At 36.8% G+C, this 18,106-nt stretch overlaps 1 protein-coding gene across 1 annotated transcript in view; it reads left to right on the forward strand.

The window, feature by feature from the left end:
• Positions 1–2,703: 2,703 nt before the first annotated feature.
• LOC127868889 (myosin heavy chain, striated muscle-like) overlaps positions 2,704–18,106 on the forward strand; it is a 44,696-nt gene continuing 29,293 nt past the window's right edge. Inside the window, 9 exon segments of the mRNA XM_052411030.1 lie at positions 2,704–3,015; positions 3,798–3,941; positions 5,391–5,547; positions 8,698–8,725; positions 10,379–10,502; positions 11,704–11,805; positions 14,476–14,539; positions 16,042–16,140; positions 17,029–17,132. Coding sequence (XP_052266990.1) covers positions 2,815–3,015; positions 3,798–3,941; positions 5,391–5,547; positions 8,698–8,725; positions 10,379–10,502; positions 11,704–11,805; positions 14,476–14,539; positions 16,042–16,140; positions 17,029–17,132 — 1,023 coding nt within the window. The 5' untranslated portion in view covers positions 2,704–2,814.

Consider the following 18,106-nt stretch of genomic DNA (forward strand, 5'->3'; position numbering starts at 1 on the left):
TAGAGCGAGACTTAGGTATTTATCGAACACAGCGCAAAAAAACAATGTGTAAGTCTATTGCAGAACAAGTCATTTGATCAGTCATGACGATTTTAACTTTGAGGTGTGACGAAAAATGTTTATTCAAATATGTAAAAAAAATGTTGTGATATTCATAGTTGCCGTTTTTATAGATTCATTGTTTAATAGTGATCGGCCCACAAACATGTTTAAATTGGTGGAGAACAAACAACCTTTTTTAAAGTTTAAATAATTGAAATTTTCAGATACTAGTATGCTAACTTATCAGAAAAAGACTGGTGAAGGTGACCTTGAGACCTTGTTATGTTATCTGACAGACATTTAAAGAACAGAACTCTGTACATGCTGCCAAATGTCGGGAGGTATTTACTTCTCTCTATATAAATCTACACGCGGAAGCTGGTAGCATCAAAAAGCAGCTTCCGCATACCTGTAAAACAAAAATTAATTCCGATTGGTCCATGCCTTAGAAACGACCAATCGCCACGAGTGTTATATAATTCAACAGGTAATTCTAGCAGGATCGCACGGTAGTATTTAAGCGCGGTTTCGAATTCTCTCTACACAAGAACTTGCTCTTTTACCGTAAGTACATTTGGTTGGGGTTAATTTATTAATTATTTTCCGGGTTTTTATTACGTTTTTCTTTTATCGATAATGTAATAAAGCCAATGGAACGCGGAGGTGTATTAATAGCTTAATTGTTACTTTTTAATCTGGATTAACGGATTAGTGATTTGAAGTTAAAAGGTAGATAACAATACGGTTGAATATGACTATGTCAGATAGACATTTGAATACGTTCGCGAATCAATGTATATCATTACTCTCAGTATGTTTACAAACTGGATGGACAAGGGATAAATAATACAACGAAGCGTTTGTATATCTTTTTGCATTATATTCTTTTTTTTCTTATAGAGATGTACCTTGTTTATTGGCATTATTTATCGTAATTTTAGGAGAGTTATGCACTGCATTTGTTTTACATATTTGCTGAAATAATTTCGTTTCATATATGTTGTAAGAAGATAAGTGTTATTTTGTATATACTACATGCCATTGTCTATGTATTGGCCGATTGTTGGACTGCACAATCATATGCAAAAATTCCTTGTATACATTTTGCGCAACACGAGCTGGTATAATCACATACAGACGGAGAACAATTAAACCGTGACAGAATCGTTTGAAAAACACTAGTTTTGATTTAAACACATACCGGAAGCTGTTGTTTCATTTCGTGCGTGGAGAAAATTAATCGCAAAATTCTCAGAGCAGGTGCCAATGCCTCGCGGCGCATGATTGATAAGGTGCGAATTTCGAAGAACGCCCACTTAAATTCCAGAAAACGTCCAACTGCGCGATGACGTAAGTGCTTTGGATGTGGATGCTTAACTTTTTCGGAAATAATACCTTCATTTAAAAGCATGTTATTTATATTTTGCCCGCCAGAGTAACTCCAGACCAGCTTGGGAAAGGTTTCGCTGTCTTATTACGGACAGGGTTGTCGTATATGGCCGTAGATGGCATACAACCAGTTTTCGGATAACGTGGTCATTTTAACATGAAAGTTAATGTTTTGTATAATCTTGGCTGACTTCCCGGCTTATGTTTTGCAGCATTTCGTATTCCATCAACTTAAACCAAATTATTAGAAACGGTTTGCCTATTTTTTTAAGTTAAATGTTTGAAATAATTGAGTAGTAATTCACCGTCTCGATTCACACTGTTCTGGTCACTTTCGATACTCAGTGATAAAAAAACCTCGCAGGTAGTTGACGAATTGTCCCACTTACGAATACACTTAAAGCTGAAACAGGTTGCCGTGTGTATTGAACCGCTGCCCGTGCATTGGCTATATCCAAATATTAACGAAATGCAGCGTGACGTTAATCGCAGACGGATTTGTTGAAAACCATTGCACAAAAATTTTAATGGGCGTTATAAGCTAATAACCGCTACACGATATTGTTTCTTCTATCTGACGGGAAAAATAATCAAATGTGTACGTTAACCCATTTATGTCTGGTGAACTCTCCCATCCTTCTAAATAGGATCAATTTATTTCCAGATAGCGCAGACCCTGATGAGACGCCGCATCATGCGGCGTCTCATCTGGGTCTACGCTGTTTGCCAAGGCCTTTTTTTCTAGACGCCAGGCATAAGTGGGTTAATCGCAGACGGATTTGTTGAAAACCTTTGCACAATAATTGTAATGGGTGTTATAAAGCTAATAACCGCTACACGATATTGTCCCTTCTATCTCAAGTGATGTAATAAACACATGTGTACGTTAACCCATTTATGCCTAGTTGACTCTAAATGTGTACGTTAATTGGGAATCAGATACGGAGTATTCTGATCGAATACATTTTCCCGAACTCTTCACAAAACAAATCCAATGCGAATTAAAAAAAATGCCAAGTTATAAACCACTATTTTATTCGTTTTGTTTATGAACTGGTAACCCGCAGAACGCCTGCAGATAAACACTGATAAAACTGTGATAGCAAAAACAGAGATAGAAATCTCTAGAATTTAGCAGGAATATGGTTTACCGACTGCTTACTACCAACAGGTAGAACATCTGCTAGTTTCCATTTTTATTTTATGTATATTTTTAATCTGAAGTTTAGTTTTCATCCTGCATTTAGATAACACGATACCTTTCATTTACAGGGGAAAGAGCTGTTCGAGTCTTGGCGTATCGGCACACTTGGAACAAGGTTGTCTTGGAACACATTTTGTACAACTTTTTCGTCGCACACGAACGCACACTAGAAACGCAAGATGTCGCACGGCACCGATTGGGCAGCCGACCCCGACTTCCAGTACCTGGCGGTGGACCGGAAGAAGCTGATGAAGGAGACGCAGCCCTTCGACGGCAAGAAGTCATGCTGGGTACCAGATGCGAAGGAAGGCTTCGTCCGGGCCGAGATCCAGTCCACAAAGGGAGAGGAGGTCACCGTGAAGATCGACGTCAGCAACGACGTGAGTTTCAACATTCTGATGATTAAGCATACATTGACCCTTAACAACTTAGATGTTTTACCCTTTTTAGTCCCATTAAAATGAATTAAATTGAAAAACTTTCTCAATTGTTTCATTTTTTAATAGCTTAATTTCCAACAGTAAGATACCGATGAGTAGCAAACAGCATTAAATCTGAACAGCCGGCAAGTGTCTAGCATCTGTTCTGGTTTTATGCTAATTGCATATAGCCAGGTGCACTTTTCTTTTGAGTGGGAAAGGATATATAAATCAATTATTTAGCTATGACTTAATACAACTTTGTGACTTTTCACACGCCTTTTATACTATGCGTCCGTAACATTTGTGTCCTTAGAAAATTTGGTTTGTCATATGCAGCTTTACACACTATATATGATGTAATGTAATATAGTCGCAGAAAAAAACTTCTTGTAAACGCTTTAAAACTGCATATTGAATAATCAGCAACTGCACACCATAAAAAAATAAAAACGCGTTGCACCGTGGCGCACTATCAGCATGATTATACAATACAATGCAATGTGTTATATTTATTGTATTTGAGAAATAACCACAGGCATTAAAATGGATATCTGTACTGAACATATATATCATTATAAACAAATACATATGACATATCTATAATTATGAATAGATAAGTTCGTCACAACGCAACATTTGATAAATCGATTCACAGGCACATATCGCCTGAATAGATTTTCTTCAAAAAAGTGTGCGATTTTTAAAAACTTACATCATTTTAAACTGGTTTCGATTTTCAGGTTAAGACGTTCAAGAAGGATGACGTTCAACAGGTGAACCCGCCTAAGTTCGAAATGACAGACGACATGGCGAACATGACGTACCTGAACGAGGCGTCAGTTCTTCACAACCTCAGGCAACGTTACTTCTCCGGGTTCATCTACGTAAGCAGGCCATACGGCAACACATAGTTACCTTTAATCTAGTTCTAATCTTATGCATGTGCGTGAATTGTGCTCCCAGATTAGCCTGTGCAGTCCGCACATGCTATTCTTGGCAAACACCTTCCGTCTAAACTAGATAATCGCTCAAAAGAGACTACCTTGCAATCAAATCAAGGAAAATACCATAGATGCGGAAAGTGTCGTCCCTGATTAGCCTGTGCGGACTGCACAGAGTAATCACACGACACTTAACGCACATGTATTTTGTACAGTTTTCCCAGAACGCGGCTCAATGGGACTCGCACACAAATTGTTCATTGATCGGAGTTGGGTCTTGGTTTGAGACAAATGAAGTCGTTGGAACAGAACATTATTGATGCGCTACAAAACAATCCATCAAATATTTAAACGGAGGATACAACTGATTGTACTAGGACTATGGTATTTAAAAAAAAATGGTCAATTAAAGGTCTTTATGTATATATATTTAAATATTATATTAAACAAATAGTATGCCCTAGTATGACTTTGTGTTACGAATTTGCCTTTTAATCGTGATTATATCAGAGACAAGAAAGGTAAACCTTTGTCCGAAAGTTACTTTGTATACACAATGTTAACCTTTTGTATTAAGTTATTTATATCGACAAAACAAATCGGGATGCATTTCCACTCTTTATTAAATAAATACCGTAGAACCTGAATTGGCCATTAACGATTGATATAACAAAGCAGCTCCTCGCATAATATATCATTAGTTCATATTTACGGATCTTCAATGGGGATACGGTTTTATTGTTTATTCACGCCTTCTTAAAGCCTCTCACTCTGGATCTGATGGTATTGTGCGAATCTTATATAAGTTAGCTCCAATTTGTGCACAACCATTTCGGTCAAACATATGCCATTGTAACGCCATTTAGAGTAGATAGTTTTTATATTAACCGCGTCATGCAAAAATGGGTTTTATACAATATGCGTCATCCGCGCAGTCTGGTCTGCAGCTACGTTTTCCGCTTTAAATTCACGGAATGTTTCATGGACTCGGTGGCTCCTGACCAGAATGCGCAGATGCGCAAGCTGGCGTGGAGCTACCGAGGACGTATGTGGCGGATGATTACTTTGCGCATGACACGGGTCATATATCACCAAAGGGAAACCTCATCTGCACCAGCATTTTAAAAACCCTTACAATTTCATGTGGTCCTTCAACAATGGCTATGAAAATGTTGACACAGTGTGATACATCACACAAACAAAAGAAACAACTCACTTAAAATAGCAAGCAAAAAACAAACAACTAGTTTCACCTCTGTAAAAAGTTAAATGCAAAACATTTGGGGTGAACACCGGTTTTAAGAAGCTCCAAACCACATTATTGTTCCACATTTATTCACGAAACATTGAAGTTTAAATACAAATGAACTAGCAGCTAAATGCCCCTTGCAGACGTACTCGGGCCTGTTCTGCGTGGCGGTGAACCCCTACCGCCGTCTCCCCATCTACCTGGACAGCATCATCGGCAAGTACCGCGGCAAGAGGAAGCTCGAGATGCCACCCCATCTCTTCTCCGTCGCCGACAACGCCTACCAGTACATGTTGCAAGGTCAGTGGCACTTATATGTCTGCCTCTGTATTCACAAAAACCTTATCAGGGAATCTAAAGTACGTTGCAAGGTCAGTTGACCTAAATGTGAGCCTCGTTCTCAGAAAGTCGAACTTAATCCATTGCATACTGTGATATTTGTCGTCTGCTAAATTGGTGTCTGCTGAATTTCTAAAATCATTATTTTCTTCACTTTTTTTCAAAGACCACTTTCAGAATAGCAAACAGTTTGGATCCTGGTTTTGTGGCGTATGATCTTGATCCAAACTGTTTGCAAAGGCCTTTAAAATTCGGTTCCATCGCTAAAAGGGTTAAGGCATATTTTCGCACATACTAATCAGGGACGAGACTTTCCGCGATAACTCGATTTGTATTTAGAAGAGACTTCATTTACATGAAAAGTTTCATAAAAGCGGACCGTTCCGTCCCTAATTAGCCTGTGCGGACGCATTTGTGCTAAGAACATATTTCCATAACGAGACTCGTGTGTCTGCCTTTTTTAAGAAAAAGCCCCATAAACAAAATTTAAGTATGTTGCTAGACCGTTAAAACATAGCTCTGCCTGCCTCCGCACAACATGCTCTCTTAAAAATCTTATAACACCAAACGAATTTTTATTTAAATGGTAATAGCGCAAAGTAGCGTATAGTATTTTGCCTCGGAATAAAATACGTTACAATATTCAATATGCCATGATCCGAACGCTACCAATCGTCCATTGATTCGAGTTGAGGGTGTGTTGCACACATTTCTTGAATCGCTTCATACAGATTCCTCATATACCGCAAACTACAATCGATATCAATGTTTTGTAAATGATTTCCTATCAATACCTGTTAAAGGGATCTTTTCACGCTTTGGTAAATTGACAAAATTGAAAAAAGTTGTTTCAGATTCGCAAATTTTCGTTATAGTTATGATATTTGTGAGGAAACAGTAATACTGAACATTTACCATGGTCTAATATAGCCATTATATGCATCTTTTGACGATTTTAAAGCCTAAAAATTATAAAGCGTTGCAACGCGAAACGATTGAATAATTTGGAGAGTTCTGTTTTTGTCGTTAAATTTTGTGAAACTACGAAGATTGCTTATATAACGTATAAAATAATCATGTACAAGTACACGGTGGAATAGCTCAGTAGGCTAAAGCGTTTTTACTTCAGGACTCTGGCAGGACTGCAGGGGTCACTGGTTCGAAACCTGATCCGGGCAATGTTCTTTTCCTTTTTTTAATGTTATTCTTGATTTTTTTACTGGAGCTTTTACGATCCAATGTTAACATTTATCGATATAAAGCATTTAATGAATAAGTTAACAAATGCCAAAATCTGTGAAAAGGCCCCTTTAAACTAACATTTCGTAAAATAGGGCCCAGTTGCTTGCAGCATATTTCCGTAATCAACGCGAAGCAAACCTGATTAAGCAAATATGTAAGTCGTTTTGAGCTAATATTATGTACGAACAGGACTTAGTTTACATTGCATGTCATACGCGATACGTATTTGCGTTTTGTAGCGTATTTGAGTGTATTGTATCATACTTGATTATACTTGAGTATGATTTATGATTGTCTATAGCCAAACAAAGGCTATTTATTCAATGTTTTTCTAATGCTTACTTCACGGGAGTGTTTTAAATGTGTTTTCAAGACGTCAGTGAGGCATGTAAGCCATTTATATCGCATCCATTTCAACTCCATAACAATATTTTACAAGAGCATTTTCCGTTATAGTAATTTATTTCGTAGGGTTATTTGACGTACGAGTCAATTTTTGATGTTCGTAAGACATTTCAATGGCGCTTGGTTTTTACTTCCGATCACCTCTCATAGAAGGTAGGGCCTTTTTGTGGGAATATAAACGTGTGCATTTCTGCGGAAACTGTTAAAGACAGTGAACGATCCATACTTTCCACCCACGAAACGTTCATGCTTACAACGCTGATAAAGTACGCATACCAAACAGTTCTGTATATGAAACCACTCAAAAATTTGTGTATATCTTCCTCAATATTCCCCCGAAATATAATCTGCTTACCTGTGTAGTTTACATTGAGAATTCTTTACAGTTGTTATTGACAACGCACGCGCCATATATGGCGGAATGTTTCTAAAAATAGAATCACGCGCACTGATACATATCTTCTCGTCTGCTGTTCAGCGATAAAAAACTGACTTGAGATAGCATCTGTGTACAGGTACATGCCTACGCTGGCAATTGCCTGTCTGCTGGCTTGGAGATAAAACATCTATGCCGTCCACGTTAATTAGTGATATGCAATTGCTTACTTTAGATGAAATTGATAACTTCCGCATTGCCGTCGAATCACTAATAATGCGCAATAATAACAAAATGATACCTGTAGTACGTCCTTGTAATTTATGATGCGCAATCATTAATTGAATAGTATGAATTATTTGCCCATGTTAACTAGTGATGAGCAATGATTAATGAAAGTGTGTAACTCGTCCATGTACAAAAAGTTATGCCTTATTATATATGAAATAATATATATGCAACTCCTCCGTATTAGTAAGTTATGATCAGTAATGAAATGATACATGTAACTCGTTAATTTAATTAGTGATGAAATGATGCATGTTTAGAGGCTTTACTTTTTTCCCTTTGGCTATTTTCACGCTGTTCGATTCTTTCGAGGTGTTTACATTGTGCTAGTTCTTCATCTCATGATGTTAAATATAATAATACGTTTCTTTATTCTAATCTACAAAGCTGTACTGGCATTTAATTATAAATATGCATTTACCATACAGTCCATTCAGAAGTATATTATGAATCACTCATAATAAATGAAACTTATTTCGCGGTTAAAACCTAAGATAAGTCGTTACCGTTCAAACAAATTTACTAAATTAATACGATAAAAACTGCTGGAATAATATTCAATTATTTATTGTATAACTAGTTTTATAATTATTTGTGCCGAACAAAATGCAATTTATGGTTGCTATATTGATTACCACAAATTTTCATTTTTCAAAAATGTATTTCTTATTATTATTATTATCATATTATTTTGTTATTACAATTATAATTATATAATTTTATTATTATTATTAGTAGTAGTAGTAGTAGTAGTAGTAGTAGTAGTAGTAGTAGTATTATCATTATTATCATTATTACAGATCGCGAGAACCAGTCCATGTTGATCACGTGAGTTACTAAAATCCTTGTTTAATATTGTCATCACATGTTTTAAACATCCTGAAATGTTGCAATATTACATATTCATAATAAGTTCTTGTTTAATCTGTCTCAAACGTATGTTGCTTGATTAAAGTTGGTTTTATTCTACGTGCAGCATCATTCCAGTTGAGTATTAAATTTATTAAATTTTAACTAAATTATTATTATTTTTAACCTAAAAAAATAAATCACTATTTTTACTATTTTACTCTCGACGTTGTCAGTTTTAGTTTTCAATTGTGTGCAGTGATTCTCCTACCTCACCTTATGTCCGATCCCCATTTTGATAGAGTAGTTAAATACTTCCCACTAATCCCTGATACGTGCTAACATGTCTTCTTATTTCTTACCCCACCCACTCAGCGGCGAGAGTGGAGCTGGAAAGACCGAAAGCACCAAGAAGGTCATTAAATATTTCGCAATAGTTGCGGCTAACATCCACAAAAAGGGAGAAGCCCCCAAAATTGATTCTAAAAAGCAAGATTCACCCTATGCTGTAAGTCTTAGATTGTAACGTTAGGACGCGCGGGTTCAGGTTGTACGTGGGAATCGTTTGTTTCATAACTTACTTACCTTCCCAAATATTAATACGAACCTATGCCTTTTTTCACGTATTTCTCTCCTACTGACTGCGTTGTTTTGTGTTGTGTTTTTAACTGAAATATGACAAAATTGTAAACTATTTACCTAGCAGATTGTTCGTAGTATATATGGTCATAGACTCCTAAGCTTTCCGAAGATACGATTATTTAATACGAAAAAGCGTTTAAACAGCACCATTTGACTGTTTTTATATTTATTTCAGTATCCATTTCAAAACACTTCAAACACACCGGTACAATCTGAACCTACGCTATACACGTACAATGATATGAGCTACGCGTTTGGAAAGGGGATTTAATGCATGTGCGTAAACTGTCGTCCCAGATTAGCCTGTGCAGTTCGCACAGGCTAATCACGTACGACACTTTCCACTTTTATGGTATTGTCTGTTTAAAGGAAGTCTCTTCTTAGTGGAAATCCAGTTTAGGCGTAAAGTGTCGTCGCAAAGGCTTATCAGGGACGGCACTTCCCGCATAGACTGTATTTTCATAAAGAATAGACTTTCTTTAAACGCAAAATTACAAAAAGGGAGAAAAGTGTTGTCCATGATTAGCCACCGACGATATTGTACGCACAAGCATTATTGCCCCGTTTGTCCAAGAGCGAGCCTCAGATACATGTACACTTGATATGTACGATAAGAAAGCATCCCGAGTCGATGACGATGTTTCACTTAGAACTGCATACGTTGTAAATACAAAGTACAAACGTTATAACGCACCAAACGGATCGTGGCTTTTACTTTGTTAATTAGTTCTACTGCCTAAAAGAGCAGCTGTTTGTAGCTTATGTTTTTATAACGGAAAAATATGGAATTATAAGCACGTGGTCATAGCACAAAGACTAAGAGATTTCGAAAGCACTGCTAAATTTTAAAAAAATTTGACAAAACACTAAGTCTGATCATAGGTGCTTTATAACTTTGTCTTGTAGATTCCAAGTATAAAATAGGAATCAATACAATTACGTTTATATATTATCGTATGTTTCACATGTGTTATTGCTCTCCGACCACAGAGGCGAGTCTGGTGCTGGTAAGACCGAGAACACGAAGAAGGTAATTATGTACTTTGCCAAGGTGGCGGCCCAGCTGCAGAAGTTGACGGAGGAGGAAAAGGCTCAACAGGAGAGCCACAAGAAGGTTGTCATCAACCCCTTCCGGCCACAGCTTGCACGCATCTTGCACGCATGTACGCTGTCACATCTCCCAGCTTTGGGAATTGAGAAATTTCGTTTATTTCGTTTATTAATTGGCTTTTCGTAAGTTTTGTTGAAAGATTATCACTATTTCTATAGTTAAACGGCGTCTAAACTATCGGTAATTGAAGTGTGTAATTGTAAATAAATCAAAGGGCACTTTAAATGGAGCAGTTGATAACTCCTTGAAACAATACCCAGTCTGTACAACAGTCTATTTTCCCAAACCAGTGTGCATGCTATTTATACACCAATACCTTTCCATTGACCCCTATGACACCCTACTAGCACGAGTGATACTTGGTGTAACGAAAATCATGTCGAACGAATGATCGAAACATTATTAATCAAGTTGAACCTTTTATCAAATGTATAACTGAAAATAAAACAATTGATCAATTTCAATATTAACATATGTGCATTCCTTCGACATACCGTGTTTAAATTTTTCAGCAATATCCGGACAACCAGTGAAGATGTAGTACCTATTCGTTTAAATTACTTCAATCTTGCTTGAATAGTTTGCAGTGTTTTCCACATCCCAAAATACATTCCCGTTACGACACATAACCTCCAGATTTCCCCCCACACCTTGATAATTTTCAGTTGCATCCCTTTGAGAGATTTTCCTAGACTGTTGTATGGACTTTCGATAACCAGCGTACGTTGCAAGATGCATCGGCCATTCCCCATCCCGTTCTAGTGTGACAATAGTTGTAGAATCTTCCACTTTCGAATTCCAGAGATGACAGCGGCAGCACGTGATTCTATGTTTTAATACGTCGTAATAACATGTACTAACTTTCCGGTTTTTGCATTGAATTGTTTTATTGTTGTTTTAACTAATTTTATGTTATAAATAATCGTTATACTTTTTATTGCAGAATAATGTTTAAAACGTAAACGATGTTAATTTTGATCATCTCTTAACACTATCATTATTTGCAGGTGTGAACAGTTTTTTTATATTTAAATACTTCAATTTTGTTACAATTTTAGCATTTGTATTGTAAATAAATGTGTGTTGTTTTGTATGTACGTATTATCAGCTCACAACCATCACACTATCTGCATTCTTTCTTCTGTTCCCACAAACTGCACAAAATCAGTCATGTTAAAATAACGTTCCTGTCCATCAACAACAGCAACAGCGAGGAACTCTTGAGGATCAAATTATCCAGGCAAACCCCGTTCTTGAGGCGTATGGAAACGCAAAAACAACCCGTAATAACAACTCCTCGAGATTCGTAAGTCAGTCCCTCAACCACGGATGAACTCTAGTTGCACCCAATTAAACCCTTCCTTTTCAGTTATGCAGTTGTTCATTCCGTTTTTACCCACCATAAAAAAGATTGTTGTTACCCGAAAACGTTCTATCCGCACGAGCTAGAACTGACCTTTACTTGTTCAGACCCACCCTTTAGTCCGAAGCCTTACCCACCCTTATTTAGCCCACTTTTACATTTAACAAACCAAACCCTTACCCTTTTAACCCTCACTGAATGATTGAACCGAAAACCTTGAAACCTTGCCAATTTAAACCCTTTATTTCCCCCCTTTGAGCCCTCACAAAGTGGTTGCAAAAAACATTGAAACAGATTTTACCCCTTTATTTTACCCTCACAACCAAAGTCACATCCCTTTCCTTCTATAACACATCTTTTCCCATGTTTAATGTATAAAGAGGAAACTAGCTATATATGCGTTCGGTAATCATTTGAACAGCTTTAACGTTAGTTTCCTCTTGAACCCGTGTGTTTATTCCTGAATTAATGATTATTGTTTTCGTTAATTTTTACCTGTGTGTTACCATATTAGCGCACCCTAGAAGACCAAATTATCCAGGCTAACCCCGTTCTTGAGGCGTATGGAAACGCCAAAACCACCCGTAATAACAACTCCTCGAGATTTGTAAGTTGGTCCCCCAATCACGGATAAACACTAATTGCACCCAGTTATACCCTTCGTTTTCAGTTAAGCAGTTCTTCATTCCGTTTTTGACCCATGAGGAACTGTTTTTACCCTTTGAAAACCAGATTGCTCCCACCCGAAAACCTTCTATCCGCATGAACTAAAACTGACCTTAACAATTTCGGACCAGCCCTTTCATCAAAATCCTACACCATTCATATCCTTACACCCACCCACCGGTATACAGGATACACCCGAGGATCGATCAAATGTCATGTCTGCTAATTGATCAATAAAATCTAAACCGTAAACGAAAATAAACATATGAACAATATCCATCCTCGAGGGTATTTTAAAGTACCTGGGAATTCCTTTCTTTTGAAACACATCGCCACCCACGTCCCGTCGGCATGTGTAGCTCCCTTAAACAGCTCAAACATTAGTCTTGTAGATATTAAAACAGTTGAACCCGTGTTAACCTGTGTGATTCCTACCACCCAGGGAACTTTGGAAGACCAAATTATCCAAGCCAACCCTGTCCTTGAAGCATATGGCAATGCTAAAACTGTCAGAAATAACAACTCCTCTCGATTTGTAAGTACCCCTTCTGGTTGAAAAATAAAACGGTAGTGCACATTGTTTTATAACCCCATTTACCTTAGTAAACCTTTACCCTTTTTTCCAATCTAATTGTGTCCCTCCCATTGTATATTTTAAAAATAGATGTTAGATTACATACCTTACCCCACCCCTATGAACCCTCACGAATATTGCAAAAACATTTAAACCTTTTCATTTTAACCCTTTCATTTATTCCCCTTGAACCCTCACCAATTGATTGCAAACATATTGAAACCCTATCGAGTGTACCCCTTTATTTTACCCTCACAACCACAACCACACCCTTTTCCATATGTAACACGTCTGTTCTCCGTGTTTAATGTATAAAGATGAAAATAACGGTATATGCGCTGGATAATGTTTTTATAAAGCTTGACCGTTAGTTTCTTCTTCAACCCGTGTGATTATTCCTGTATTAATGATGTTTTATTTTTACCTGTGTGTTACCATATTAGCGCACCCTAGAAGACCAAATTATCCAGGCCAACCCCGTACTTGAAGCATATGGTAATGCAAAGACAGTTAGAAATAACAACTCCTCCCGTTTTGTAAGTTGATTATGCCTTTTGAATGTTGCATGCTTTAGTTTAACGTAAGTTAAGGTAGTGTTAAGGTTCCTAACATTCTCTCCCGTTGATTAACACTATGTTTTCTATTTCTTACCAACCTGCGTGTGAAACCTCCCTTAGGGTAACTTAGAAGATCAAATTATTCAAGCCAACCCGGTGTTGGAAGCATTTGGAAATGCAAAGACAATCAGAAATAACAACTCGTCCAGATTTGTAAGTATTATTGTCAAAATTTTAAGCTTTTTTATTTTTCATGCGGAGTAATAATTTCGATATTCATAACAATAATTACATTTTTCGAAATTTCTACCGTTCGGCTTCTGGCGAACCACATTTTGTGATTCTCGTTACCAATGGTATGTTCATTTTTGCATGAACTTGTCCTTTCCGGTTTCCGTGACATATTTTCCACTCTGTCTATGTGCATGGTTTCGTGTGATCCCTTTTCATTGATTGTTCGACTATGACAATTATCTACCGTTGTTGTCATAATTCTTGAATTAGTAGCGTGCAGTTTCTTTACGTAAGTGGCATATACATTTAGATGTGTCTTATTGACACAATCTTAAAACAATGATGCGTGTATCATGTGATGCAATCGATTGACTAGCGCCATTTATATGTCACTTCACAAAATACACAGAAACATACAATTATACTACTCAACGTATGTCTTTGTAAAACCGTTTATTACAATATTCAATACATATCAACTTGCTGCGTATATAAATACACGTGTAAGATCGAAATTCTTTAATAAACGCCACTTCTATAAAATGTTTAAGATTGCTGCAGAGCTGTTTTCCTTCCCTCTAGGGTAAATTCATCCGTATCCACTTTGGGCCCACGGGAAAGATTGCCGGAGCTGACATCGAGTTTTGTAAGCGCACTTTTATACCAAAATACTTGTTATCACATCTTTAATTGAACAATTATTTGACATATATTCGTTTGAACTCACTTGTACCTTTTGTTTCGGTATTACTCCTTTAAAGGGATCTTTTCACGCTTTGGTAAATTGACAAAATTGAAAAAAAGTTGTTTCAGATTCGCACATTTTCGTTTTAGTTATGATATTTGTGAGGAAACAGTAATACTGAACATTTACCATGGTCTAATATAGCCATTATATGCATCTTTTGACGATTTTAAAACCTAAAAATTATAAAGCGTTGCAACGCGAAACGATTGAATAATTTGGAGAGTTCTGTTTTTGTCGTTAAATTTTGTGAAACTACGAAGATTGCTTATATAAGGTATAAAATACGCCAAGCATGTGTACTCGGCGGAATAGCTCAGTAGGCTAAAGCGTTTTTACTTCAGGACTCTGGCAGGACTCCAGGGGTCACTGGTTCGAAACCTGCTCCGGGCACTGTTCTTTTCCTTTTTTTTAATTTTATTCTTGATTTTTTACTGGAGGTTTTACGATCCAATGTTTACATTTATCAATATAAAGCATTTAATGAATAAGTTAAAAAATGCCAAAATCTGTGAAAAGGCCCCTTTAATCGAGCGTTTTATAGATGTTAAAACGTTTAACACATCGAAAAGACTATAAATCAAAGTATGTGATTTCCATATCGTTTTCATACTTGAAACAGAGATATTTTTGTATTCATGTTTGTATGACCAGTTAAAGAGATCATCTTTGTACACTAATCAGTTATGTTTCAGCGGTCAAATACCATGCAAATTACATTAACATATCATGTTTTCTTCTGCGCAACTAATTTCGGATTTGTTGCCCTTGCATATAACGATTGATTTGTCGATCATGAAACAATTGCAGCCACGAACAAAAACACCTTCTTCAAATATAAAAGAATGAACGTTTTTCCTGGAACACTTTATTTCCATCCTAAATTGACCACATACAACCATTTTATTTCACCCTATTTCGCCTAAACCCAGAATGCTCCCATCAGTTTTCTGATGTGCAGTCCGCACAGGAAACTCAATTTCCGCTTGTTCGGATTTTGTGGTAAAAGGAGGTCTATTCTAAACGAAAATAAACTCTTAGAATATAAATAAGCACATGCATGAAGCTCCGTTTTCCGAGAGTGCGGCTCATATGGGCCGTGTTCTGTGAAAAGGGGGTTAAATGAATGTGTGTTACGTGTCGTCCCATATTAGCCTGTGCAATCCGCACAGGCTAATCAGAGACGATGCTTTCCGCTTTTATGATATCTTTCGTTTACAGATAGTCTCTTCTTTGCATAAATCCAGTTTAGGCGGAAAGTGTCGTCCCTGATTAGCCTGTGCGGACTGCACAGGCTAATCTGGGACGATACTTTACGCACATTCATTATATCCTGTTTTCACAGAGCAATGCTCATATTATTTACTGAAATGTTATCCAACGTGTGTACCTTGCGTCCGTAGATCTGTTGGAAAAATCCCGCGTGACCTTCCAACAGCCGGCAGAGCGGAACTACCACATTTTCTACCAGCTCCTCTCCCCCGCATGCCCCAAGTACCACGGTTAGTAATCGTGTCCCGTGGGCTAACCACTGGGACAATAACCGATTAGATTGATTGGCTATTTTGTTTTCATACTTATATTACGTTATATCATTTATCTCCTGCTTTTTCTTTCAGGTGTTAATCAATAGTTTGTTATGAAGCCTTCAGTGTTTCGACTTTCCTTTTGATTTCACACTGATATTTACCCCTAAACTAAAATAATTTTCAAAAAGAGATTGGTAAAGTCGTTTTCCTTGTATTAAATTATTTCCCAACTTGTGTGCCTTAGGGATACATTTTGCCGCCATTTTGACAATAAATGTCATCCAATACCTTGTAACAAGCATGACGACCAACATAATCGAATAATAAATACACAAATTTTGACCCACTTTGTTATTTTACCAATGAATGCACGTGTGTCGTTTTCCAGCAAGAGTAAAGCAAATCTACTAAATGCACATCAACTGATAGTCGAATATATACATTTGATTATTATTTTTATCAAGCTTTCCTCAACACAAATGCTCTGATTTCATTCATTTGTGTGTTTCGTTGCTGGTGGAAAACGCAACAAACTTCATACTCACATATTAACCCATTTATGCCTAGCGTCTAGAAATAAAGCCTTGGCAAACAGCGTAGACCCAGATGAGACGCCGCATGATGCGGCGTCTCATCAGGGTCTGTGCTGTTTGCTTAAGGGAATTTCTGTAAGAAATATTCTAAATAAAGAAATAAATATACTAGAAATTCCCTAATTTTGGAAATAAATTGATCCAATTTAGAAGGATGGGAGAGTCCACTAGGCATAAATGGGCTAAACAATTAACAGAACCTCTTTGTATCAATATAAACCTGTGCATGTCCACATTGCTGACGTGTCTCTAACTGGCTGGTTTCTAGAGTTGTGTCTGGTGTCGCCGGATCCCGGTCTCTACAGCTTTATCAACCAGGGTGTGCTCACCGTTGACGGCATCGATGACGTCGAGGAAATGAAGATCACTGACGTAAGTGACTCATTTACCATGCGTAGTAACTAAGCAGTGTTAAGATTAAATTGGCTTGTTTTAAGATGTTCTTTTTAATGTCATTTAATATGTTTACAAACATATCTTGAATGTTTTGGATGGTCTAAACTAATTATAACACCAAACAAATACAATTTAGTAGATTTACAAATATTCCCATTCCCAATATTCGAAGTGGGTACCTCTAGACGCAAAAGCTAACTCGCTACCCCTGCACGTCGCAGGCTCTACTATTTTAACCCATTTATGCCTAGCGTCTAGAAAAAAAGGCCATGGCAAACAGCGTAGACCCAGATGAGACGCCGCATGATGCGGCGTCTCATCAGGGTCTGCGCTGTTTGCTTAAAGGAATTTCTGTAAGAAATATTCTAAATATAGAAATAAATATACTAGACATCCCTAATTTTGGAAATAAATTGATCCAATTTAGAAGGATTGGAGAGTCCGCAGGGCATAAATGGGTGTGAAACATGAGCGCCATTTAAGTACTCAAAGTATTTTCCAAATTATATATAGATGCTTTAAAAAGCGCTGTACTATTAAACCGATTTCAAATGATTATTCATAAATTAAAAAATACTTTTAACAATATAGTATGGAGTGTTGGGAAGCTTTTTAAAACATAATGTATAAAAAATGAATATTTGCCACTTATCTTGAAAGTCGTCTTTTAAGCAAACCGTGAAACCCTTTATATATTTGGACAGCGCTTGTAAAATCGATATTATTAAAATATCAATCGTGTTCATGATGAACTTATAATGTAAAAAAATGTATCCATTTATCAACTAAAAATCCTTAAGTTTTGAAGTGTGTGTACCGTAATATAATGTTCATATAAACAAAACAAATAAAAACATGCATTTTGATCTAAACTTTGGCAGAATCATTTTAACATTTCTAATATTTGTCAGAATAAACATTTCTTCAGTCTGCGGGTCAATCTGTTTTTA

This window comes from Dreissena polymorpha, chromosome 2 (genome assembly GCF_020536995.1).
Source record: "Dreissena polymorpha isolate Duluth1 chromosome 2, UMN_Dpol_1.0, whole genome shotgun sequence".
Classification (NCBI taxonomy): domain Eukaryota; kingdom Metazoa; phylum Mollusca; class Bivalvia; order Myida; family Dreissenidae; genus Dreissena; species Dreissena polymorpha.